This window comes from Pelophylax lessonae (genome assembly GCF_965119305.1).
Source record: "Pelophylax lessonae genome assembly, chromosome: 3".
NCBI classification, from domain to species: Eukaryota; Metazoa; Chordata; class Amphibia; order Anura; family Ranidae; genus Pelophylax; species Pelophylax lessonae.
In genome coordinates, this window is record NC_138770.1 from 23,120,685 (window position 1) to 23,148,502 (window position 27,818).

At 43.9% G+C, this 27,818-nt stretch overlaps 3 protein-coding genes across 3 annotated transcripts in view; 1 reads left to right on the plus strand and 2 right to left on the minus strand.

The window, feature by feature from the left end:
- LOC309549773 (gastrula zinc finger protein XlCGF66.1-like) overlaps positions 1-1,362 on the minus strand; it is a gene marked incomplete at its 3' end in the record, with an annotated part of 313,385 nt that extends 312,023 nt beyond the window's left edge. The window contains exon 1 of the mRNA XM_082250283.1: positions 1,349-1,362. The remainder of the gene's footprint in view (positions 1-1,348) is intronic.
- The window catches only part of LOC309550722 (uncharacterized protein), a 41,642-nt gene extending 28,402 nt beyond the window's left edge, over positions 1-13,240 (plus strand). Inside the window, exon 2 of the mRNA XM_082251059.1 lies at positions 12,219-13,240. Coding sequence (XP_082107185.1) covers positions 12,219-13,087 — 869 coding nt within the window. The 3' untranslated portion in view covers positions 13,088-13,240. The remainder of the gene's footprint in view (positions 1-12,218) is intronic.
- A 12,541-nt stretch (positions 13,241-25,781) lies between these two features.
- LOC309550248 (uncharacterized protein) overlaps positions 25,782-27,818 on the minus strand; it is a gene marked incomplete at its 3' end in the record, with an annotated part of 251,308 nt that continues 249,271 nt past the window's right edge. Inside the window, exons 9-10 of the mRNA XM_082250658.1 lie at positions 27,518-27,805; positions 25,782-25,806 (exon numbers count right to left, since the gene is read on the minus strand). Of these exons, the coding sequence (XP_082106784.1) occupies positions 25,782-25,806; positions 27,518-27,805 (313 nt within the window). The remainder of the gene's footprint in view (positions 25,807-27,517; positions 27,806-27,818) is intronic.

Here is a 27,818-nt window from a genome sequence, read left to right on the forward strand (position 1 = left end):
ATGGGTACAGTGAGGATTTCTGGGGATCCTGACCTGAGATGGTTACAGTGGGATTTCTGGGGATCCTGACCTGAGATGGTTACAGTGGGATTTCTGGGGATCCTGACCTGAGATGGGTACAGTGGGGATTTCTGGGGATCCTGACCTGAGATGGTTACAGTGGGATTTCTGGGGATCCTGACCTGAGATGGTTACAGTGGGGATTTCTGGGGATCCTGACCTGAGATGGGTACAGTGGGGATTTCTGGGGATCCTGACCTGAGATGGTTACAGTGGGATTTCTGGGGATCCTGACCTGAGATGGTTACAGTGGGGATTTCTGGGGATCCTGACCTGAGATGGGTACAGTGGGGATTTCTGGGGATCCTGACCTGAGATGGGTACAGTGGGGATTTCTGGGGATCCTGACCTGAGATGGGTACAGTGGGGATTTCTGGGGATCCTGACCTGAGATGGGTACAGTGGGGATTTCTGGGGATCCTGACCTGAGATGGGTACAGTGGGGATTTCTGGGGATCCTGACCTGAGATGGGTACAGTGGGATTTCTGGGGATCCTGACCTGAGATGGGTACAGTGGGGATTTCTGGGGATCCTGACCTGAGATGGGTACAGTGGGGATTTCTGGGGATCCTGACCTGAGATGGGTACAGTGGGGATTTCTGGGGATCCTGATCTGAGATGGGTACAGTGGGGATTTCTGGGGATCCTGACCTGAGATGGTTACAGTGGGGATTTCTGGGGATCCTGACCTGAGATGGGTACAGTGGGGATTTCTGGGGATCCTGACCTGAGATGGGTACAGTGGGGATTTCTGGGGATCCTGTCCTGAGGTGGATACAGTGGGTACAATATTTCTGGGCATCCTGTCCCGAGATGGGTACAGTAGGAATTTCTAGGAATATAAAGCAGGAGAGAGCGGCGCAGGCTTAGTGTAGCATAAATGTATTGATACATAATGAATATCGCAACTTACTCTGAGGTAAGGATGAACTGGTAAGGTGGGTATGGCAAGAAGAAACATTAAACTATTTTTTTTTTCAAAACTTTCAGTCTTCCTTCATTTATAGAGCAAAAACTAAAAACCCAGAGGTGATCAAAACCCACCAAAAGAAAGCTCTATGTATGTGAAAATAATATAAAAAGAGTAATCGAGAAATAAGAATGAGGAGAATGTTCCGGCCCCGTAAGTTGGGAAATGTTCTGACCCTGAAGGGGTTAATCTAGGTTTCCACACTATATATGTGTGTATCATCATCTGCTGGACTATGTATCACAGTGACTATGGAGGAAGAGGACGGACATGACGGGCGGATTACTGGGTGTAAATAGAAAATAAGATCTTATTACCTCCTCTGCTGCCACTTCCACTAATGGCTTCTCTTTATTTCCTCCCAACTGACCTTTCAACCGGAAAATCTTTTTTTTTATCTGACATCACTTCCTGTCTGTACCTGACATCACTTCCTGTCTGTACCTGACACCACTTCCTGTCTGTACCTGACATCACTTCCTGTCTGTACCTGACATCACTTCCTGTCTGTATTCCATAGAGACTTCCTGTCTGGGTAGGTGAGATCACCACCTTGTGGAGCTCAGAGGAACTGCAGCCCTGAGAACCGTCTGGTAGTGTGAACACGGCCTTGTGCTGTGTGTGTATGTACTGTATATCCTTCCCCTTTCTCTCCTCCCTGAGTGTGTATGAAGAGGCGGAGCTCCTGCTGGAACAGCGGTCGGAGGAGGAAGCCGAGTCTAGGAGGGAGACTGACAGAAAGTGCAGCAGACTTGCAGGAGTGAGCGAGGAGGATCCAGTTCCTTTGCCATCGGAGGTGAGGAGAGTGTGAAGGATGTTTGTGACTCTGGTAGATGAAAAGCTGGGAGTCATATTGCTCTCGTGAGTGGGGAAGCACAACTAAGGGGGCACCCTCGCCATCACGTGTGTAAGAGGTGGAAGAAGGCGTGGCTACACTACAGCTGGCACAGTTTGGAGCACGGAGAACTTTCACACCTTATCAACTTTTCATTCATTTGTGGACTTTTTTTTTTGAGAAGTAGATGCAAAGTGGAAGCAGTGGACTTGCAGAGAACACTATATTGAGCACACAATGTTGTATGATTACATGGATTTGCACAGGTTTTTAGGTTATTTAATATAGCAGCAAATATTATGAGATTAAAGTAGTAGGTGCAAAGGGGGAGCAGTGGATCTGCAGGGAACAGCATCTTGAGCACAAAGCACTTTATGTTGTATATAAATTTGCACATGATTCAGTTTACTTCATCTATTGATAAACACCAAAAGATCAATGAAGTAGGTGTAAAGTGGGAGCAGTAGATCCGCAGCGAATATTATTTTAAACTCCTAGCACTTTATATATGAAGGTATCCACATACAGTGCCGGGACAAGGTGATCAAGGGCCCAGGGCAAAGATGACAAACTGCAGCCCCCCTCCCTTAGGGTTAGGGTCAGGGTGCCCCCATTCCTGCAATAAAACCACTACACCCAGGGCAGCCGTCCATCCTGCCCACCCCTTTTCCCGGCCCTGTCCACATATTTTAGTGTATTTGTGATAATTTATGTGCACACACAATAGGACAGCGCTGTGACACATAATGCTCTTCTAGTTGATAAAGGGAATACTTACCTTTGTTACAGCAGCAGTCCGGTATAAGTTATTTTTGTAGGTATTTGGCTGTTACATATAGCGCAGGTTTTTTTCAATTTATATTGGGGACATAATTGCCCAAATCTGGGGATCAGGAGCCATTTCCACCCTTTACTCTCGGCTGGGGTTCTTTGTATCCATATAACAGATGTTCTACATGACTAAATCTGCAATCAATTTTACTGCAAAATTAAAGGGGCCAAAATATCTCCCCCCGAGCAGTAATATATTTCTATCCCCCTTGGTGGGAGTGGAGATGACCCATCTATAAGGATATACAGTACATACACACAGCATAAGGCCGAGTTGTTTCTCAGGGCTGCAGTTCCTCTGAGCTCCACAAGGTGGTGATCTCACTTCTCCCCAGACAGGAAGTCTCTATGGAATACAGACAGGAAGTTCCGGGTGAGCGGTGAGTTGGGAGGAAGTAGAGAGAAGACATTGCTGGAGGTGGCAGCAGAGGAGGTAATAAGATTTTATTTTCTATTTACACCCAGTAACCCCCCCCCCCCCCGTCATGTCCATCCTCTTCCTCCATAATCACTGTGACGTCTTTTATCTCCAGCAGATGATGATACTTATCTTTAAATCTCTGCCCTCTTAATAGTCTGATCATATAACTGTGCCCAATGCTCCCATCACCCTAAACCTTCTGGCAGCAGCCGCAATCCACAAAACTTGTTTTCCTTTACTCTTCTTCCCAAAACCAATCTCCCCTTCTCCTGAGCCCTCTGGAATGCCCGCTCTGCCTGTGACAAACTCACCTCCCTCCATGACCTCTTTATCACAAATTACTTTAACTTATTTGCCATTACTGAAATCTGGCTTTGTGAATCCGACACTGCTTCTCCTGCTTCCCTCCCCCATGATGGCCTTCTCTGGACTCACTCTTCCAGACCTACGCAGCTCCTAACAGGTACTTCACCCACCTACCCCTATGCAAAACGTCCTTAAGAGCGCAACTACATTTCAGAAAACGTAGCTGCACTCTTAAGCACCTGTGGTGTAAGACTAAGTCCCAGAATGACTTCAACCAATATAAATCTGCCCTCCGAAAATGCCACTCTTGCCTCTTCACTGCCAAGCAGACAACACTTCTCTACCTTCAACTCTCTTCTTCGTCCTCCTCTTCCTCCACTCTCCAACTCACTCACTGCCCAGGAGATCACCAATCACTTCAACAATAAGATTGATGCAATTCATGAAGAGATCTCCAATGTACAGATACATCCCCCACTTAACACCCCATGTCCAATCATTACCTCCCCCATTCAATCCTGCAGCTATTGATGAGGCTGCTAAATTTTCTCTAACTCCCACCTGCCCCCTGGACCCTGCTCCCGCGCAAGTGCTACAGTCACCCTCTGGCTTTATTCTACACTCTCTAACCCACATCCTAAATCTCTCCCTCTCTTCTGGCACCTTCCCCAACTCTCTAAAACATGCACTAGTCACCCCTATCCTTAAAAAGCCCTCTCTGGACCCCATGCTTGCCTCCTTCATTCCCCTTTTCCTCCAGACTCCTTGAAAGCCTGGTCTACAACTGACTGTGTGACCATTTGATTGAGAACAAATTTTGCGATCCCCTTCTGTCTGGATTTCGCTCTCAACACTCCACAGAAACTGCTCTCCTTACAGAGAACAGCTAAAACCAATGGAAACTTTTCTATACTCCTAATCCTGGACCTCTCTGCTGCCTTTGATACAGTGGACCACCCCTCCTCTTCAAAAAACTCCACTCCTTTGGTCTCTGTGACCGCACTCTTCACTGGTTCTCTTCCAACCTATCACACTGCACCTTCAGTGTCATCTACAATTCGACTCCCTCTTCTTCTCTTCCTTACTCTGTCGGGGTTCCCCAAGGTTCTGTTCTTGGACCTCTCCTATTCTCAGTCTACACCTCCTCTCTGGGTCAGTTGATTGCCTTTCATGGCTTTCAATACCATTTCTATGCTGACGACACAAAAATGTATCTTTCTATCCTTCAGCTCACTCCATCATCTCCTCATGCATTACTAATTTACTAACAGACAAATCAGCCTGGATGTCACACCACTTCCTCAAACTCAATCCATCCAAAACCAAGCTCATATTATTTCCTCCCTCACAAGCCTCTTCCCCTAATTTCTCTGTCCCAATCAACGGCACAACTATCACCCCATCCCCGCATGCCAAGGTGCTAGGTGTATTCCTGGACTCTGAACTATCCTATCAGCCCCGTATCCATTCACTATCCACAGCTTTCCGCTTCAACCTCCACAACATCTCTGAAATATACCCCTTCCTAACCAATGACACCACAAAGCTCCTAATTCACTCCCTAATCATCTCTTACCTCGATTACAGCAACTCTCTTCTCATTGGCTTACCCTTACATAGGTTATCCCCCTTTTAGTCTGTCATGGATGCTGTTACAATACTTATCCACCTTACAAACTGCTCAGCATCTGCTACCCCTCTCTGCCAATCCCTCCATTGGCTGCCACTCACCTAACGAAATAAATTCAAAATACTAACAACAACTTACAAAGCTATCCACGGCTCTGCTCCCAGCTACATCACTAACCTGGTCTCACAATACCAACCAAATTGTTTAATTTGTTCCTCCTAAGACCTCCTGCCCTCTTGCTCCCTTGTCACCTCCTCCCATGCTCGTCTCCAAGACTTCTCCCAAGCCTCTCCTATCCTATGGAACTCCCTACATCAATCTGTCCGACTATCTCCTTCTCTTCAGAGAAGCATATTGTGCCCACACCTATCAACTGTACATTTATTTTCTTCATCAGTCCATCCCCCCACAGTTATTACCTTTTCTATCACTTGACCCCTCCACCTAGATTTCTAATGAGCAGGGCCCTCTGATTCCTCCTGTAATAAATTGTAATCTAATTGTACTGTCTGCCCTCATGTTGTAAAGTGCTGCGTAAACTGTCAGCACTATATAAATCCTGTATAATAATAATAATAAATGTGCTCCCCTGGGGACAGGAGTTCTTGAATGTACAGCAACCCTCCCACTACCCCCACACATCCCCATCCTATTATTGTGTGACTAATACAATCCAAATAATTCTTACCTTCATTTCCCAAAGTTATCCATCTACAAGGAGACCTGTATACATCAAATGAGGATGGAGGAGGACCGGAGTCACATGACTGAGAATATACTAAACCTAACCCTGGAGATCATCTACCTGCTGACTGGAGAGGTGAGGAGGATTCTGGGAGGTCACATTACATCACTCTTATCTCTATTAATAAAACACAGACCTGACCGGAGAGGCGAGGAGGATTCTGGGAGGTCACATGACATCTCTCTTATCTCTATAAATAAAACACAGACCTGACTGGAGAGGTGAGGAGGATTCTGGGAGGTCACATGACATCTCTCTTATCTCTATTAATAAAACACAGGCCTGACCGGAGAGGTGAGGGGGATTCTGGGAGGTCACATGACATTACTCTTATCTCTATTAATAAAACACAGACCTGACCAGAGAGGTGAGGAGGATTCTGGGAGGTCACATGACCACTCTTATCTCTATAAATAAAACACAGACCTGACCGGAGAGGTGAGGAGGATTCTGGGACTCTAACATGATATTCCTATTGGTTCCTCAATACAGAGATTTCCTCCTCTGAAGTCAGGTGATCGAATGACCATCACAGTGCCTCCATGTGACTCCCTAAATCCTGAGAGACACAACATGCAGAAGATTCTAGAAGTCACCAAGAAGATGATGGAGCTGCTGACTGGAGAGGTGAGGGGTGCTGGGAATTATTTTTTGTAATTTTATTTTTATTGAATTTCCCAAAAATAAAGAGGAAAATAGTCAATGGTTTGAATTACGCAAACAGCATGAAGAGGGTATATAGATATTACAGCATTGTGACGGGAGTTACTTTGGGCGGGGGGCTTGTGGAACCCAGATTACTTTAGAGAGGTCAGGAAACTCCTTGCCCGGCTCCCCCTGCCCCTCCTATGTGTAAGTCACCCTGTGTCTATTAGGGGCACAGGGTGACCCAGAAACCCAGTTGGGTCTGCACTAACCAGACTCACAGTACAACCACACTGGACTCAGCATTTCCTGTTACCCCGGTTATCCTATAACTATATTTTTCACACATATAGAACTATAGGTTCTATATGTGTGGTTTGTGTTGAATGAATGAAGGGGGCTCTTTCACTTAGGACCATAATATTTATGAACAATATCCCTCAAGAAATATATTATGATACATTGGTTTGACATTTTCAGGGTGCTTGTAGGAGTTTATCTAATAGACCATTGCTAGACAGTTTGAGGTGGGGTGGGGTGGGGTTTGTTGTTGTTAAGTGCCTGTATCCCATTGTTCTATTGTTTCTGTCTGCCTTGGGATCAACCTATTATGGGATGTGTATGTGGATTAGCTACTAAAGGGGAGGGGGGATTGTCCCAGAGAGTATAACTCTTTGTGCCTGTGTTTGAATAAACAGTCTTATGCTTCTTACCACCCTACACTGATGTCTTGACAAGTGACTGGGTGGGCTAAGGGATCTTGGATCGTGCTGGTACCAGGCAAGGGAAGCTTATATGGCAGACATGCTTTTCTTGAGTACGGGGTCCATCACAAGCATAAAGAGGGTATATAGGGATTACGTCATGAAGAGGGTATATAGATATTATAGCATGATATATCATGACTTGATAAAGTGCATGGGTGCGAAACTTGTCATTACGGCAACTGTTCAAGCTTGTGTTACATGCTGGGGCCCCGAGGCTTCCTCTGGTTCTTCCTGCTCCCGCCCACTGGCCAACCGTGATGTCACCCGAGCCCGTTGCTGCGCTCCATCTGGTTCCCCAAGTGGCAATATCGTATTTCCCAGGGCTTTTGGATTGGCGTCCCTCTATCAGCCCTTTCATTAATGCCCAGGGACCTTTTGCAGAGGTATTGTTGGATTTTTAATTACCTTGACTGTTCTTATCCACCACATCGTGGTTAATAAACTGTTGTGAGACTTTTACCCTTAATAGACCTGGCTGTTGTTTTCACAGTCCTGCAGCTAATTCTCCTTCTAGTGACCACTGGGGGCACCTAGCGTGGTCTTTTGTTTTGTGTATGCCTGTATCTTGCACTATACAAAGTGTATTTGACAGCTGCATAGGTTTGTCCTGGTCTTCCCATGAATCCATCTATGATCTGTGCCCTCAGCGCTCGGTATACATGTTTGTTTAAAATGAAGCAACTAAAATCTATTGGCTTCGGCCCAGGGCAGGATCCTTCCATAGGACAGGGAGTCTGGGATTGAAGGATTATATAAAAAGGTTAAGCAGGAGAGAACATGGTGAAGAAAGAAAATACCGTGTGCAACATTTTTTCCATATGGACAACATAAATAGCATAGGGGAGGAGGATTGTTTCAGTGGAGAGGACATGGTGGAGACAGCTGACAATAATAAAGGGCATGGGTGAGGGGGGTAGATAAGCCCAAATTCTATTTCAGACCAGTGACTGGGTGGGGGATGGACAGACCAGGACATAAAAGTGTAGAGGTGAGAGGCATAATAATAATTTAACCACTTCCCACCGGAAGGCCGTCATATGAGAGAACACCGCTCAGGCTAGTCAAAGTCCACGATTCAAGGTGGGTGCTGAACCTCGGCTCCCCACCAGGAGAAGCATTGAAGAAGAAAATGGCTGCACACCACCACGGAATCCAATGAAGAAAAGTTCCGTTATTCACATAGGTGGTACAAGGTACAGCAGGGTAGAACAGTAGATGCGTTTCACATGACTGGATTGAAGTGGGGATATCTGGATGATGGGTGCAGCTGCAGGCATCATCCAGATATCTTTCTTTTCAGCCAGCTATTCCCTATCTTGTTAAAGCCATCCTAGCAGCTCATGAGATGCTTGATTGCTTTTATATGCAGCGGGACATCCTCCACTGCCCTTCAATGCCTCTCCCGGGGCTCTCCCAATGCGATCGGGGAGCTGGAAAACGGATCCGGCGACTGATTACTATAGAGCTGATCAGAGACTGGATAGTCCCCGGCCATCTCTATGCTCCTTGGAGGCCGAAAGCAACATCATGACATCACTTCCGGCGCTGGCAGATGTAAGCACTGCCAGGTTTTCATCCTGGAAAGCAGAGACCACTACTTTTTTATCATGCTTTCCCGGGTAGAGGAGACATCTGGGGTCTACGTGACCCCAGATTTCTCCATAAAGAGGACCTGTCACACCTTATTCCTATTACAAGGGATGTGTACATTTCTTGTAATAGGAATAGAAGTGATCAAAACAAAATTAAAGAGTTGGTGTACAAATAAAAAAAAGAGACAAATAATAAAAACGTTTTTAAAGCACTCCTGTCCCCCGTGCTCGCACGCAAAAGCAAACGCATACTTAGGTTGCGCCCGCATATATAAACGATGTTCGGACCACACATGTGAGGCATCGCTGCAAACATTAGAGCGGGAGCAATAATTCTAGCACTACACCTCCTCTGTAACTCAAAATGTTTACAGGTTACCTGTTTAGAAAGCGCCACCTATGGAAATTTTTAAGTATCGTAGTTTTCCACGAGTGTGTGCAATTCTAAAGCATGACACATGTGTTTGATATCTAATTACTCGACATAACATAAACTTTTAATATTCTGTTTTTTTTTTTTTTTTTGCATTAAAATTTATTAAAGTGTATTTTTTCCAAAGAAATTGTGTTTGAAAAATTGCTGCGACCGCCATTTTATTCTCTAGGGTCTTTGCTAAAAATATATATATTTAATGTTTGGGGGTTCTGAGTAATTTTTTAGCAATGAAATGATGATTTTGACATGTAGGAGAGAAATGCCAGAATTGGCCCGGATGGGAAGTGGTTAACAGGTCAGGAGCTCCCAGACCGCCCCTAGATCTCAGCCAAAGCAAAGTGGATTGTGCTATGCGATGGGACTTATGGTGACATATAAATGTAACAAAGGTACTTTGCAGCAATTTCAGCTGAGAAAGAGGGGCTTGGACCGGGAGAGTCTCCAATAGGTACAGCAGTTTGGGGAGGAACCACATTTTGAGGACATTTACCGTGCCTAGCCAGGAGATATTATACAGTAAGCATCCCATTGTTTCAGGGATAAATGTATGTCATGAAATAAAGAAGGAAGGTTAGCTTAGTATAATGAGGAGAAGGTGTCACATGAATAACGAGGTATTTGAGGGAACAGGTACACTAGTGATACGAGTAAGCGGATTGTAAGGTGCCCAGAGTTGTGGGAGGAATGTTGATAGAAAGATCCTCGATCTTAGAAGTATTAATCTTATACCCCGGCAGTGTACTCAGGTAGATGAGTGACAATGATTGGTAGTTCTGATTTATACACAGCATGTTTGTTACAATGAATGTTTTATTATATATTCAGAGTGGAAACCTCGGGGATGATAATATTGATGTTAAAGAAGAGTATAAAGAGGAGGATGAGGAGTATGGAGTGATGGAGGAGTTGTCAGAAGGACACAAGGATATGATGGAGCCACCTAATACCAGGAACCCACCAGAGAGATGTCCCCGTCCTCTGTATTCCCGGGATTCCACACAGGAAGGTCACACCATCCCTCACTGTTACAAGGTTGGTGCGATGGAGTATCTAGAACATGGACTTGTGGAGATGATGTGAGGATTATTTTTTGTGAGCTTATATTTTACAGATGATTTTTCTCTCATTCTCATTTTTTTAGGGTGAAGATCTGATAGATATAAAAGTTGAGGTTAAAGCAGAAGAAGAAGAGACGTATGTGAGGGATGATCAGCAGTCTATGGAGGAGGATGGAATAACGGGGACATTTATAGAGGAGGACACTCCTACAGAGATCAGCACAGGTGGGTCATTAACACTAAATACATTCCTCCACCCATACTGCTCACTGATTGGTCCAGAGTGCCCAGGCCTAGCAAGATCTCTGACAGCAGATTTCCCAGATTTGCTTGCTCTGATATCTGCTGGCTGTGCCGTGTGTATAGTCTTAGACCCAAGTCACTGAGTGCAGGCTCAGGAGATGGGAGGCAGTGGTGTGGGACCTCTGCAATTTGTCTCAAGTAACATATAAGCTTCCACTGATTATGAATACCAATATTATGAGTCCTGACCCCCACACTATATACTCTATATTGTACATTACATACACCTGACCCCTGCACTATATACTCTATGTTGTACATTACATACTCCTGACCCTCACACTATATACTCTATGTTGTACATTACACACTCCTGACCTCTGCACTATATACTTTGTTGTACATTACATACTCCTGATCCCTGTACTATATACTCTATGTTGTACATTACATACTCCTGACCCCTGCACTATATACTCTATATTGTACATTACATACACCTGACCCCTGCACTATATACTCTATGTTGTACATTACATACTCCTGACCCCCACACTATATACTCTATGTTGTACATTACACACTCCTGACCTCTGCACTATATACTTTGTTGTACATTACATACTCCTGATCCCTGTACTATATACTCTATGTTGTACATTACTTACTCCTGACCCCTGCACTATATACTCTATGTTGTACATAATTCCGATACTGTATAGTCCTAACTTTTGTATCCTATATAATAAGTTGTACATTACATAGGCTTTATTTCTTTTGCACCCATTTTCTACCAGCTGGACATTTTATATCTAATGATTCGATTGACGCACAGACATTTACATGTTGATAATAATGTGATAATATCCTCAAACTTTGGAACCTTAAACAGAAAGTGATAATGAGGGAGGAGTCAGTAACCCAATGATGGAGGTCTTCAGAATCAGTCCAGTCTTCATCCTCACTCTCTGACCTCTGGTGGGGCTCAGCCCCGCTGTTGTTCATGACTAAATAAAGAAGCGCGGGACTTCTTGTATTGAGAAGATGGCAATGAGTGATAGAGGGGGAGGGGACACTCGTCCTATAATCCCCTCATCACTGTCAGTCCTATAAAAGACAGTTCTCGGTGTTTCCTCACTCTCTGACTAAGGTCCATGAAAAAAGAAATGAACTGGTAGGAGATCAGAGAACCCATTTACTAGTTACCTGGAACTGGTGGAAATGGTGGGATTGTAAGATCCTCAGAGACAAAGTTGTCTGATGTGGGTGGAGTCCTGGTTTAGGGGAACCAATCTGCTGATGTCTAGTAATAATCTTTTTATCTCTATTTTAGTAGATGGACGGGAGATGAGGAAAACCTCAGAGGATTGTCTCACTTTGTCTCCAGACTGTAAAGTGGAAGATGAGGACATCACACAGTATAGTCCAGGAGAAAACCCGGCTACCTTAAATGTCCATCCGGCACCACACAGTGGAGATGGACCATCATATTCCTCTTATCCTGAGGAACCTCAGACTGTGAGGGACATTGCCGGACCATCTTATTCCTCTTATCCTGAGGAACCTCAGACTGTGAGGGACAGTGCCATCCTTCCAACAAAGAGGTTTTCCTGTACTGAGTGCGGGAAGTGTTTCCATTTTAAATGCAATCTTGATGTGCACAAAATATCTTGCACAGGTGAGAAGCCATATTCCTGTCCTGAGTGTGGGAAATGTTTTTCAGACAGGTCCAGTCTTTACCCACATCGGAGATTACACACAGGGGAAAAGCCATATTCCTGTAATGAGTGCGGGAAATGTTTTTCACGAAAGTCCCATTTAATCCTACATCAGAGATCTCACACGGGGGAGAAGCCATATTCCTGTCCTGAGTGCGGAAAATGTTTTTCAGACAAGTCCATTCTTTACAGACATCAGAGATCGCACATGGGGCAGGAGCCACTTACCTGTTCTGAGTGTGGGAAAAGTTTTTCACAGATGTCCAGTCTTGCCAGACATCAGAAGTCTCACATGGATGAAAAGACTTATTCCTGTCCTGAGTGTGGGAAATGTTTTCCAACAAAAATATATTTTGTTATTCATCAGAGATGTCACACGGGGGAGAAGCCATATAACTGTCCTGAGTGTGGGAAAAGCTTTTCACAGAATTCCCATCTTCACACACATCAGCAACTGCACACGGGGCTGAAACCATTTTCCTGTTCAGATTGTGGGAAATGTTTTTTACGAAAATCAAACCTTGTTACACATCAGAGGTCACACACGGGGGAGAAGCCGTATTCCTGTCCTGAGTGTGGGAAATGTTTTTCACAGAAGTCCATTCTTAACACACATCAGAGGTCTCACACGGGGGAGAAGCCATATTCCTGTCCTCAGTGTGGGAAATGTTTTTCACAGAAGTCTCATCTTTACAAACATCAGAGATCTCACACGGGGGAGAAGCCGTATTCCTGTCCTGAGTGCAGGAAATGTTTTTCAGATACGTCCAGTCTTTCCAGACATCAGAGATCTCACAAAGGGAAGAAACCACTTTCCTGTCCTGAGTGAGGGAATTCTTCCTCACTGAAGTCCTGTCTTCCTGTACATCAAGGATCCCACACAACCCTTGAGGTGTATTAGTGCCTTGAGTGTGGGAAATGTCTTCTATATGAATGTTGGTGGACATGTGGGGAAGAAGCACACCCTGATATACACCTCAGATATACTCCATGACTGATCTTCATCATGTAAGAAACCCTTCATAAGGAGATCAGAGATCACCAAAGACCTGGATGAAGTGTTGTCCCGTGTTGGCCATTGACGGCAGTAGAAAAATAAAAATGGAGTCAGTGGCGGAACCGTTTGGCACCCCGACTAGGTGCTTCCTTCTGCCAAACCCTTCCGAGCAGACTGAGAACTAATAGCAGCCCCTTTTACCCCAAACATCGTACACAGACAAGATGTGAGGTAAAATCCAAAGGAATGACTGTTTATTGAAGCTCAGACACATACTTCATACTGTACAGGAGGACATCCTCTCCTGATCATATTACCCTAACAATACAAACTGTAAACAAGAATATAATTAACATAACTAAGGAACAGCCAACATGAACTATGCTCCCCCCTCTAGCAACTGATAACTTACAGTGATATACTTAACATGAGCTAATTAACTGGTCACTTAAACCAGCCTAGGTGGAGGGGACAATACTAGCAGACAGACAGAGACAATGGAACAATGGGAGAGATCTACTTACCATAAACACGTTATAGCAGGAGGCCCCAGTGGTTTGAGCTGATTACATAACATCTACAGTCATTGCTGGTTTGAGACATAGAGGCCCCAAATATGGACATGGAACCTCCAGTTCCCGGAGTCTGTGTGTTTTGGGGAGACATAAACTTGAATCAGAAACAAGACCACTCCACGGATCCCCCAGGCATACACCTTCCAAAGAGTAGTGTTCCCTTAAATGACAGGGCCCATAGTCACTGGGTAAGAGGCTTGCTCTCAGTCCTCTCCAAAAGCCTCTGTCCTGGTTAGGTCTGTCACAGAATCATTACCTTTCATTGGCTGAGTACATTTTGTGATGTGAGCTTTCAGAAACATTTAGAGGTCTATTTAAAAATACAAAAATAGTTAAATGAGTGTGACCAACATTCACCCAGCTGTGACAAGTTTTGGCAATATTTTTATCTCCTATGATCATTGGCGCCATCTAGTGGCCATAATGCTTTATTGCACTATTTTTACTGATGGAGGTATTTCAGGAAAAATACCGTAATATGGCCACTAGATGGAGCTGGTGATCATAGGAAATCACTGTGTTAATTAAAATGCAGCCAGAATTTTTAACAGCTGAATGAATGTTTGTCACATTCGTCCAATTAATTTTCTGTAAATCAGGGAAAAAACAAAGGGTGGTTAGTGAAAGCAGCACAGATTACACACACTACACATTGTTAGGCACACAGGTAACCATTTGATTGCCCCTAGATATTAACCCCTTCCCAGCCGGTGTCATTAGTACAGTGACAGTATAGTATTATTATTGATGTATTAGTGTCACTAGTGATGTCGGTGTCAGTTAATGCCCCTCCCAGTGAATGTCAGCTAGCGCCAAATTGTCCACCACACTATTACAGTCCCACTATGATTTGCTGATCACCACCATTACCAGTATAACGTCATAGCTGCGTAAATTCCACCATAGTTTGTAGACTATAACTTTCACTCAAACCAATTAATATACACTTCATGGGATTTTTTATTTTACCAAAGTCATGTAGCAGAATACAGTTGGACCTAAACTTTTGCAGACATTCAAATTTTTTTTTTTTAATAATTTTTTTTATTGGATATATTTTGTTATAGAAATATATATATTTTTTTTCAAAATGTTTGATTTTTGTTTATGTAATAAAAAATAAACCCAGTTGTGATCGAAGGCCACAAAAAAAGCTTTATTTGTGTGAAAAAAATGATATAAATGTCATTTGTGTACAGTTTTGCATGACCTCGCAGTTACTAGTTAAAGTAGCGCAGTGGTGAATAGCAACAAAATGCTCTGGTCATGAAGGGGGTAAAACCTTCCGGAGCCTAAGTGGTTAAACCAACCATTCATTTGAAACTAAAAATGTGCATTTGCCCATTTGATGGCGCTAAGTATAATAGAAATTGGTGTCATCCCCCGGGCTCGTCGGCCTCCTGCTTCAGGGGGTGTGGCCAGATGGACACGTTTCTACACATATGGTGGACTTGTCCTAAAGTGCTCCTCTTTTGGATGAGGGTACTCTTTTATATTTTCAGGTACGACATTCAATATTACCAAAGATGGAAGTATTACCCTACTGATGTGTAGATTGTGTGGAGAGGAAGGGTCTATCTGTAAATAAATGGCACCGTCCCCTGGGATAAATTATGAAATAGTTATGTAACCAGGTTGGTAGGTGACTAATAAGGATGGAGGGAGGGAAGGGAAAGGAATGAGACAAGGAGGGAGTAAGTCTACCAAACATTGGTATTAATAGACAGGCACATTCAAATCCCCACATCCAAAGACCAAAAATTGATGAAAAAGGATAATACATGTTTATAGATTATAACAAACAACAATATATATCAAATCATATAAATAATACAATATCTGTTTAAAGTACATCTTGTGAATCTACGCGTTTCGCTGAACAGAGCTTCCTCAGGATCCAAGAGTATATTCTTATGAGATAAATCCATATAAAATCACAATATCTAAAACAAACAATAATAACAAACGATTAGGCATTTTTTGATTCCCCCTTTGTTTCTCTCTCTTCTGGTATATATACAGTATCTCACAAAAGTAAGTACACCCCTCACATTTTTGTAAATATTTTATTCTATCTTTTCATGTGACAACACTGAAGAAATGACACTTTGCTACAATGTAAAGTAGTGAGTGTACAGCTTGTATAACAGTGTAAATTTACTGTCCCCTTAAAATAACTCAACACACAGCCATTAATGTCTAAACCGCTGGCAACAAAAGTGAAATCAGCCACAAAAAACAAAGAAGGGGAAGGTGCAAACCCTAGTGCATAATCAGTAAACATGGAATTTATTAATATGAAAAGCAACCAATAAAATGCATACTCGAATAGGTGCAGAAGTATACAGCATGTACATGGAAGGATGCACGAGGCAGAAAATCCAAGTGTTTCTGCGACCTCACATAAGCATGCTAACACATTTGGGCGGCGCACTCTCTTCTTAAGAGCTGTGCTAACCAGCACAACCAAATATCTCGTGTTTAAATGCAGCAAAGCACACCGAAATCCGCCAACAACAAGCAGGAAGGGAGGAGCTGAAAAAAAAAAACCTGATATATTAAATGTATATGTAGACGGAAGCTGTGGCAATCAGCGGAGAGATGTTACCAGCTCCAGATGGTTGGGCCCTGCAGGAATCATCAGCACTGGGACCCCTCTGTGCTCTGTCTCCCCATTGCCACTGTGAGAACCGGCAAGCTGTCAGCTGGCCATGGACCGCAAGCTGCCGGGATCCCGGAAACTGGAAGTGAAGCCGCACTCCTGGTTTCAGGTGTGCTGCTGTGTTCTCTCCTGTGTTCCCCAGGGGCAATGGAAAAGCAGTAACCGGGGGCATAAGGGCCAAATACCAGGGGGAACAGCCGCAATGTGACAATATTGATGATAAAAGCACCGGCACTTGGAAGCCCCAGTGTACTGGCCGGAAAACGGAAGTAATATAACCGTAACTTCCGGTCTAACACAGTAAACACATAAGTGTCCCCCCAGCAGTGGTCACAGGCGGAAAAAAAGAAAAAGGATTTGAGAAAATAATAAAAATAGAAAATAAATTAAAAAAAGAAAATATAATAATAAAAGTTAATTAATTGAGATGGCAGTTTAAATATACATGGAAGGAGAAAAAAAAATGAATAAAAATACAATAAAAATTGTGTGTAATTACAATGGATGTACACACACCTCTGTACATGAATGATCCCCCATGTGTGTCCAGCACCAACGTATGTCTGTATGCAGTAAACACCGGGCATTATGGGGGATTATTCTCAAATGTATGACACAATCTATCTAAAAACATTTCAAAAAATATATTTGGTACTGATACTCATGAGAAAGTTTGATAGAACACTTAGAATGAGTGTGACCGACCCCATATAGACACCATGACCACAATATAGAATACATGTGGAAAATAACTTGAAAAAATCATTTTAAAAACTGCATTAAAAAGGTAAATAAATTGCTATGCCACATTATGGTCCTGGTGACGGTAAGGTCTACACACATTTCAGTGTGCTTTGCTGCATTTAAACACAAGGTATTTGGTTGTGCTGGTTAGCACAGCTCTGAAGAAGAGGGTGTGCCCCCCGAAACACGTTAGTGTGCTTATGTGAGGACGCAGAAGCACTTGGATTTTCTACCTCATGTATCCTTCCATGTACATGCTGTATATTTCTGCACCTTTGTGAGTATGCATTTTATTGGTTGCTTTTTATATTAATAAATTCCGCTGTTACTCAGGTAATGCACTAGGGGTCTGCGCCTTCTGCTTCTTTGTTTTTGTAGTTTCACCATCCAAGGAGGGCTGCATCTACCGGGCATTGGACCATGTATGTGATGTGACATTGGTTGGCTTTCCCTCTGGTGAAGACCCCTGAGCATTGGGAGTCTTCTCTGTGAGTCATCCAGCCTGACCTGCAGTAAACCCTGACCAAGATTCCGGGCTCACACTTACCATGAGTCAATAAATTTGTCTGTACCTAAACTGATAGCACACTAGAGGGGGCTACACAGAAAGTAAATAAGTAAGAGGGAGAGGCCTTCTAAGTGCAGTATAAAGACATATTTATTGTTCATTTTGGAACACAATTGGCAATGCACATGTATAAGTAAGCTCTGCGCTCTTCATAAAAAAGCAAGTCACTGTAATAAATGTGTCCGTCTCTCTACGAGTGTTCTCCATGAGGTGTACACAGCGCCAGTGCTGACAGGTCCCTCGGCCTGCCTAAGAACCATGCTGGAATGCACCGCCCACCGGGCAGAAGTGACATCACAATTGGAGGATTACTGGGCATGGCTACATGTTTCAGAGCATGCACACTCCTTACTTCAGGCATGTCCAACCTGCGGCCCAGAACCTCAGGCAATGGGGCCCACTGCCCCCTGACAATTTTTTTTTTGCTGGGGAGGAAGGAAGTCAGGTCGGGGGCACGGCCACAGCAGCTGCCAACTAACGGTAGGAAGAGGCTGCCTCAGAGGGGAGGGGGGGAGGGGAGCATGTGCAGTGTTTCTGACTCCTACCACCATGACCACTTTAAATCACTGAAGTGGTCATGGTGGTTAGAGTGTTCCTTTATTATCACTCAGAAGAAGTAAACCTCTGTATATTGATTCCATTTCATTTCATCATCCTCTAGTTGTGTTAAATTAGTGCGAGGGCACGGGAAGGGCGCAGCGGCATTTTATTACTTATATACCTTAACTATTGTATATATTTTATATGCGGCCCGAGAAATTTCTCTACACTCAATGTGGCCCAGAGAAGCCAAAAGGTTGGACACCCATGCCTTACTTGATCCTAGACTTGAAAAAGAACGTCACATGCTTCGAAATTCGTAGCCGCACCCTTTGAGAAGGGCTGTTGAAATGCATTACAGATGTGGCTTTACTATGTGTGTGGGCCAGCAGAGATGAGTGGTGGTGATCAGGGGTGGCTGGCGCAGGGAGAACAGCCGTATACACACTGACAGAGGCTGGACAGGGAGAACAGCCGTATACACACTGACAGCCGCTGGACAGGGAGAACAGCTTTATACACACTGACAGCCACTGCACAGGGAGAACAGCTTTATACACACTGACAGCCGCTGGACAGGGAGAACAGCCGTAAACACACTGAAAGCCGCTGGACAGGGAGAACAGCCGTATACACACTGACAGCCACTGCACAGGGAGAACAGCTTTATACACACTGACAGCCATTGGACAGGGAGAACAGCCGTATACACACTGACAGCCGCTGGACAGAGAGAACAGCCGTATACACACTGACAGCCGCTGGACAGGGAGAACAGCCGTATACACCGACAGCCGCTGGACAGGGAGAACAGCCGTATACACACTGACAGCCGCTGGACAGGGAGAACAGCCGTATACACACCGACAGCCGCTGGACAGGGAGAACAGCCGTATACACACTGACAGCCTCTGGACAGGGAGAACAGCCGTATACACACTGACAGCCGCTGGACAGGGAGAACAGCCGTATACACACTGACAGCCTCTGGACAGAGAGAACAGCCGTATACACACTGACAGCCTCTGGACAGGGAGAACAGCCGTATACACACTGACAGCCGCTGGACAGGGAGAACAGCCGTATACACCGACAGCCGCTGGACAGGGAGAACAGCCGTATACACACTGACAGCCTCTGGACAGAGAGAACAGCCGTATACACACTGATAGCCACTGGACAGGGAGAACAGCCGTATACACACTGACAGCCGCTGGATAGGGAGAACAGCCGTATACACACTGACAGCCGCTGGACAGAGAGAACAGCCGTATACACACTGACAGCCGCTGGACAGAGAGAACAGCCGTATACACACTGACAGCCGCTGGACAGGGAGAACAGCCGTATACACACTGACAGCCGCTGGATAGGGAGAACAGCCTTATACACACTGACAGCCGCTGAACAGAGAGAACAGCCGTATACACACTGACAGCCGCTGGACAGGGAGAACAGCCGTATACACACCGACAGCCTCTGGACAGGGAGATCAGCCGTATACACACTGACAGCCGCTGGATAGGGAGAACAGCCGTATACACACTGACAGCCGCTGGACAGGGAGAACAGCCGTATACACACTGACAGCCGCTGGACAGCGAGAACAGCCGAATACACACTGACAGCCGCTGGCCAGAGAGAACAGCCGTATACACACTGACAGCCGCTGGACAGCGAGAACAGCCGAATACACACTGACAGCCGCTGGACAGGGAGAACAGCCGTATACACACTGACAGCCGCTGGACAGCGAGAACAGCCGAATACACACTGACAGCCGCTGGACAGGAAGAACAGCCGTATACACACTGACAGCCACTGGACAGGGAGAACAGCCGTATACACACTGACAGCCGCTGGACAGGGAGAACAGCCGTATACACACTGACAGCCTCTGGACAGGGAGAGAGGACTGCGGTATTGCCAGGTATTTGCTGGGCTATGCTGATTGTTTCTTATGTGAATGTATTTTATACATAAAAGTAATACGGTTTTTACATTATCATACTATTGAGGCTTTAATGCTCTTTTTAGGAAGATCCGTGCCGTATATATGATGAGACGGAGCAGTCACATAGTTGGAGGGAAATCAGAAGCTGGAGATCCAGTGGAATTCTGAGGCTCGGAGGAGGATATACTGGGAGGCCGTGCTCGGCTCATCCATCCATTCCGGATTTTATGCTGTTTTATCCCAAATCCACTAATTTCAGGCATATTTATCTGGTGAGTGTAAGTCCTTCAATGGGGGGTGGGCTGCACTCCAGTATTCCAGTCACAGTGGTGACCACAAATATATGAAGATGGATTGGTGAATACGGAGAGTTACACATTATGTGGGCTGGATTGTACTAATAAGGACATATTCTATCAGATTATCTTATATATTTATTCACTGAGGAGGGTCTAAGAATTCTGGGGATTCACATCCTATTATTTATTTATATCACATTGTATTATAAATTCTTACAATAGTTTTGGGTAAACTTTATTAGCGCCATATGACATCAGCAAAATCTTCATATATATATATATATATACATATATACATATACATACATATATACATACATACACACTGTACTGAATATATATTTTAAATTTGAGGGGTTATTATGAGGGCAGATTTCACGTTAGGATCTTAAATCTGGTTTTGATATTCATTATTTATAGTTCAGTGGGGGTTTATATGATTTATATGAATACCGCATTGTGGCCACTAGATGGAGCCAAGGAAGTCACTTTACGTAATGAAATATGCCCAACATTCATCATGGCTGGGCAAATACTGGTCACCTTCGTTCAATTATTATTTTTAAAAATAGACCTCTAAGTGTTTGTGAAAGGTTAAACCACAAAATGTACTCAGCCAATGAAAGGTAAGGATTCCATTTTTATTTTTCTCCAGCTATCAATGGCCAACACGGGACAACACTTCATCCATGTCTCTGGTGATCTCTGATCTCCTTATGAAGTGTTTCTTACATAATGAAGATCAGCCATGGAATATATCTGAGGTGTATATCAGGGTGTGCTTCTTCCCCACATATCCAGCAACATTCATATAGAAGACATTTCCCGCACTCAAGGCACTAATACACCTCCAGGGTTGTGTGGGATCCCTGATGTACAGGAAGACAGGACTTCAGTGAGGAACATTTCCCTCACTCAGGACAGGAAAGTGACTTCTCCCCTGTGTGAGATCTCTGATGTCTGTAAAGATTAGGCTTCAGTGAAAAACATTTCCCACACTCAGGACAGGAATACGGCTTCTCACCCATGTGAGATCTCGGATGTATGTTAAGATTGGACTTCACTGAAAAACATTTCCCGCACTCAGGACAGGAATACGGCTTCTCACCCGTATGAGATCTCTGATGTGTGTAAAGACTGGCCTTCTGTGAAAAATATTTCCCACACTCAGGACAGGAATACATCTTCTTCCCCGTGTGCAATTTCTGATGTTTGTAAAAACTGGATTTGTCTGAAAAACATTTCCCGCACTCAGGACAGGAATACAGCTTTTCCCCCGTGTGTAATCTCTGATGTGTGTATAGATGGGATATCCGTGAAAAACATTATCCACACTCAGTACAGGAAAACCTCTTATGTGTTGGAAGCACGGCACCGTCCCTCACGGTCTGAGGTTCCTCAGGATAAAAGGAATACAATGGTCCAGCACTGTCCCTCACAGTCTGAGGTTCCTCAGGATAAGAGGATGATTTCCAGCACCTCCAGTAATGTTGTGTACCTCATCCAATGCAAAAGATGTAGCAAAGAATCTTATGTAGGTGAAACAGGACAGAAGTTGCAGGTGAGGATGAATTTGCACAGACATACCATCAAGGAACATAAAGAAGATAGTTTCTGTACACCTGTGGGACATCATTTTTCACAACCGAACCACACTATAGAAGACCTCAATGTTTTAGTTCTTAAAGGGAATTTCAGAACCATGCAGGAAAGGAAAACTTTTGAACTAAGAATGATACTTCTTTTTGACACAAAAAATAACGGCTTAAATTTAGATATGGGTTTCCTTTCTCATTATCCTACAGTTTTACGACCCCCTCCTTGACTATCCCCCCCACCTTCCCCTGTCTTCAACTCTCCCTCTATCTTATCTCACTAATCATGCTAGTTTTATTACCATGCCAGTTAAACTTATGTTTGTTTGGTTTTTTTCCTTTTTTTTTTTTCCTTTGGCTCAGAGATTTTGTGTTTCTTTACCATGCTGCTAACATTTTGTGGATCAGTACTGCTTGGATCTTGATGAAGGGGACATACCCCGAAAGCTTGTCCTGAAAAATTGTATGTTAGTGCAAATAAAAAAAGTATCACGGACAGTACTCAATTGTCTCAGGATAAGAGGAATACGATGGTCCGGCACTGTCCCTCACAGTCTGAGGCTCCTCAGGATAAGAGGAATACGATGGTCCGGCACCGTCCCTCACAGTCTGAGGCTCCTCAGGATAAGAGGAATACGATGGTCCGGCACTGTCCCTCACAGTCTGAGGTTCCTCAGGATAAGAGGAATATGATGGTCCGGCACCATCCCTCACACTCTAAAGCTCCTCAGGATAAGAGGAATACAATGGTCCAGCACCGTCCCTCACAGTCTGAGGTTCCTCAGGATAAGAGGAATACGATAGTCCGGCACCGTCCCTCACAGTCTGAGGTTCCTCAGGATAAGAGTAATACGATAGTCCGGCACCGTCCCTCACAGTCTGAGGTTCCTCAGGATAAGAGTAATACGATAGTCCGGCACCGTCCCTCACAGTCTGAGGTTGCTCAGGATAAGAGTAATACGATAGTCCGGCACCGTCCCTCACAGTCTGAGGTTGCTCAGGATAAGAGGAATACGATGGTCCGGCACTGTCCCTCACAGTCAAAAAAGAGCAAGCTCAGAAATGAGTCCTGCAGAAATTTAAATAGAACCTGAAGCACCTGCAACCAATTAACCACTCCCCTTAAAGAGTTGGTGCCATTCCTTCAGTGCCCCATGCCGTCGCGCGTGCACGGGAGTGACGTCACTGCGGCTCCGGCCAATCAGATGGCCGGATGCCGCGATCCCGGAAGACGGGCGACTGGACATGTCGCCCATCATAGAGGTAAGCGGGCGGCACGGCGTGGGCTCGTTCTAAGGTAAGTATTTCATAATGAGCTAGTATGTGATGCATACTAGCTCATTATGTCTTTCTCTTTCAGGGTGAAAAAAATAAATACAAATTTTCGGTTTACAACCTCTTTAATTAGTAGTCTGAAGGAAGGAAAGAAAAAAATAAAAAAAGGCTATTTAAAAAGTGACAGAAAAATAAAAAGGGAAAATTCCCCCCCAAAAAATGCAAGGAAACAGCCCCCTAAAATGCAAACAGTCATCAGCAGTCAAAAGCAAAACTGTTTATCACTCTCCATTCAAATTTCTCATTCTTCAGCCTCCAAACAGCAAATCTGGCAAGTTGGATGACAGACACATGTCCCCCAGGGCAGAACCTGGGTCCCCATACACTTTCTATGGCAATAACTTGCATTTAAAATGAGGACTTTTGATTTTTCATGTTTGTGACCCATTAACTTTAACCACTTCTGGACCGGAGGATTTGCCCCCTTAATGACCAGGCCCTATTTTGCGATTCGGCACTGTGTTACTTTAACGGACACTTGCGCATTGGTGCGACACTGTACCTAAATAAAATCGATGTCCTTTTTTTTTCTCTCCAAATAGAGCTTTCTATTGGTGGTATTTTATCACCTGTGCGATTTTTATTTTCTGCCCTATAAACAAACATATAGTGACAATTCTGAAAAAAAAAAAAAATGGGCTATAAACAAAAAATATATTTTCACATTCTGCTTTATAACATTCTCAAAAAAAAAAAATGTAAAAATCAAACTTTTTTAAATTTTAGGACAATTTGTTTTCTGCTACATATTTTTGGTTAAAAAAAAAAAAAATCGCAATAACAATATTTTTATTGGTTTGCGCAAAAGTTATCGTGTCTACAAACCACGGGAAAGATTCGTCATTTTTATTTATTTTTTTCTACTAGTAATGGTGGCGATCTAAGATTTTTAGCGGGACTGCGACATTGCGGCAGACAGATCGGACTCCTAACTGACATTTTTGGGGGTACCAGTGACATTACTACAGTAATCAGTGCTAAAAATATGCACTGTTACTGTAATAATGACACTGGCAGGGAAGGGGTTAACCCTGGGGGTGATCAAGGGGTTAAATGTGTACCTAGGGGCGTGTTTCTAACTGGGAGGCGTGGCTTGTGAAATCATCATAGAGACCTGTGTTCCTATATAGAAGGATCACAGGAGCTCTGTGATCATTCCAGGGAGAAGAACGGTCAGCTGTGTTTACAACATCCGACCGTCCTTCTCTCTCAGCGGGGAACGATGGTGGGTGTCAGGCGGAGCCGGCTTCCCTGCTGACGAGTGGGGGTGCGAGCACGCCGCCGGCGGCGCACACTCGCCCCATAGCTGCCTGTGCATGACTGACGTATAGCTTCGTCGGTTTGCCCAGGAGCGGCTGCCTGCCGCAGTATAACTGTTGCGGGCGGTTGTAAAGCGGTTACTAGAGTTCTCATGCTCACTAGAACTTTTTCCTTGTTCGAGATGTTCTGGTGCAAACTGAACAGAGGGGTGTTTGGCCCATCACTATCATCAGACATGTTCGCATCCTTCTGGCTAATCTAGACCTCAACCCTAGCCAGTTTTCCGGGCACTCTTTCCGGATCGGCCGCCCCGTGTCGGGTCATGTCATCAGAAGATTTGACAGATGGAAATCCGCCTGCTTTACCCGGTACAACACAAATCCCCAGGTTGAGATGTTGCCAGCCTTCACCAAGCTTGTCCAATAAATGTCATGTATACTCATAAAACAGCTTTCCCTATCCTGGTATTTTTGCCCCCTTTTTGGTGTAGTGACCAGCTGACCAGGGCACACATCAGGTCTACGCTATGTTGTGAATCTTGTGGCATCTTTATGTGGTTTCACGTCTATCTTGGTTGGAGGGCTCAGACTATATATATATATATATATATATATATATACACACACATATACATACATACATACACACATATATACACAAATGTTTTGCCTTTTACCTCTATTTTAATATAAATGGGTTGTTCTACAAGGTGTTCATTTACATACACTTTAACTAATCTTCAGGCTTAAAAGGTGCATTTTAACCTTTCTGCTCCATACTTCACATCTTTATATAAACGTCTCCTGACATTTAGAAGTCTATTCATGAAAATGTGCATAGCAATCCCCCCTAGAAAATGCATGTACATTCCTTCTGTGTAAATGGGGGTAATAAACGAATATTCTCAGGCTACTCACTGAGCTGGTCGAAAGATTTACATTGATTTAAAATGGAAATTTTTGCATTTGTTCACTAGATGGCGCTAATTTCTGTTTCAATTGTCTTTATTGATATTTTTTCTGAAAATGAAAGAATAAACAAAGTAGAGCGGCAAACAGTCCTTGCCATGCTCTGATTGACCAACAACATAAATACATAGGGGATGGGAAGGAAGGGAAGAGGGGGGGGGGGGGGAACATAAAAGGAACACCACTAATGGGGTAAATCAGTGTTGGTGTCCATCATAGTCACATACAAATAAGAACTGAAGTGTATAACACAAGGTAACGGTTTCACAACATTGTTGTTTAAGGGTTGGTGCGATGGCCGACATCGCATGTGATTCGCATCGCATTACTGGACAGATCACATGCGATGTCTCTGCGATGTGAATTCAGCTGTACAAACTGTATGGCTGAATTTGCATTCGGACCAAACCCTGGCAGGACCCTTTTTCTGTCTGCACCAGAATTGGATCACATGACTGCTCACACCAAAGCGATCCAATTATGCAAATCACGCTGTGTTTTGCAATCTGATTGCGGGGTGTCATTACTTTAACACACACTTCAATCAGTGTACATGAGCAGGGTGCGATTTTGATGCGGTGTGAATTTGTGTGACCCGGGGCTAAAGCCTCAGAGCTTCTATGTATACCATAGACGGAGCAGAAGGGCTTTCTTCCATCTATAATGGCCACTATAGATTTATACTATACAACCACTCATTGATCTCATTACCACTTCCCACCCGCCCAATTCTGACACTCCTCTCCTACATGGAACAATCAGCATTTGTCTGCTAGAAAATTACTCAGAACCCCCAAACATTATATATATATTAGAGACCTTAGGGAATAAAATGGTGGTCATTGCAGCTTTTTATGTCGCATGGTATTTGCGCAGCAATTTTTTAAACGCATTTCATGAATAAAAAAAAAAACAAAACAGTAAAGTTAGCCCTATTTTTTAGAATAATGTGAGTGAAATATGATGTTACACCGAGTAAATAGATACCAAACATGTCACACTTTGAAATTACGCACATTCACGGAATGGCGCCAAACTTTGGTACCTAAAAAATCTCCATAGATGATGCTTTAAAAAATGTTTACCGGTTACCAGTTTAGAGTAACATAGGAGGATTAGTGCTAGAATTATTGCTCTCGCTCTCACGTGTGGTTTAATCACTGTTTGCATATGCAGGCATGGCATACGTATACGTTCGCTTCTGGGGACAGGGGCGCTGTCAATTTACTTTTATATTTTGACACTTTCCCTTTACATTTTTTTTATCACTTTTATTCCTATTACAAGGAATGTAAACATCCCCTTGTAATAGGAATAGGGATGACAGGTCCTGTTTATGGAGAGATCGGGGGTCTCTAAGTCCTCACAGCTCACCTCTAGGCTGGAAAGCCTAAAATTAAAAAAAAAAAAAAAGTCTAAAATTAAAAAGAAAAAAAAAAAGCCTAAAATTAAAAAGAAAAAAAAAATATCTTGGCTTCCCAGCCAGGGCAACGGCAGTGTTTACAACTGCCAAGGCCAGACGTGATGTCATAACGTCACCCCCGGCCTCTGATGTTGGTAAAGATTGGACTTATATGAAAAACATTTCCCGCACTCAGGACAGGAATACGGCTTCTCCCCCGTGGGAGGTCTCTGATGTCTGCAAAGATGAGACTTCTGTGAAAAACATTTCCTATGCTCAGGGCAGGAATATGGCTTCTCCCCCGTGTGAGATCTCTGATGTTTGGAAAGATCAGACTTCTGTGAAAAAACATTCCCACACCCAGAGCAATATGGCTTCTCCCCAGTGTGAAACCTCTGATGTGTAACAACAAGGTTTGATTTTCGTACAAAACATTTCCCACACTGAACAGGAAAATGGTTTTGCTGATGTGTGTGAAGATGGGACTTCCTTGAAAAGCATTTCCCACGCTCAGGACAGTTATATGGCTTCTCCCCCGTGTGATATCTTTGATGAATACCCAAATTTATTTTTGTTGGAAAACATTTCCCACACTCAGGACAGAAATAAGTATTTTCTTCCATGTGAGACTTCTGATGTCTTGCAAGACTGGACATCTGTG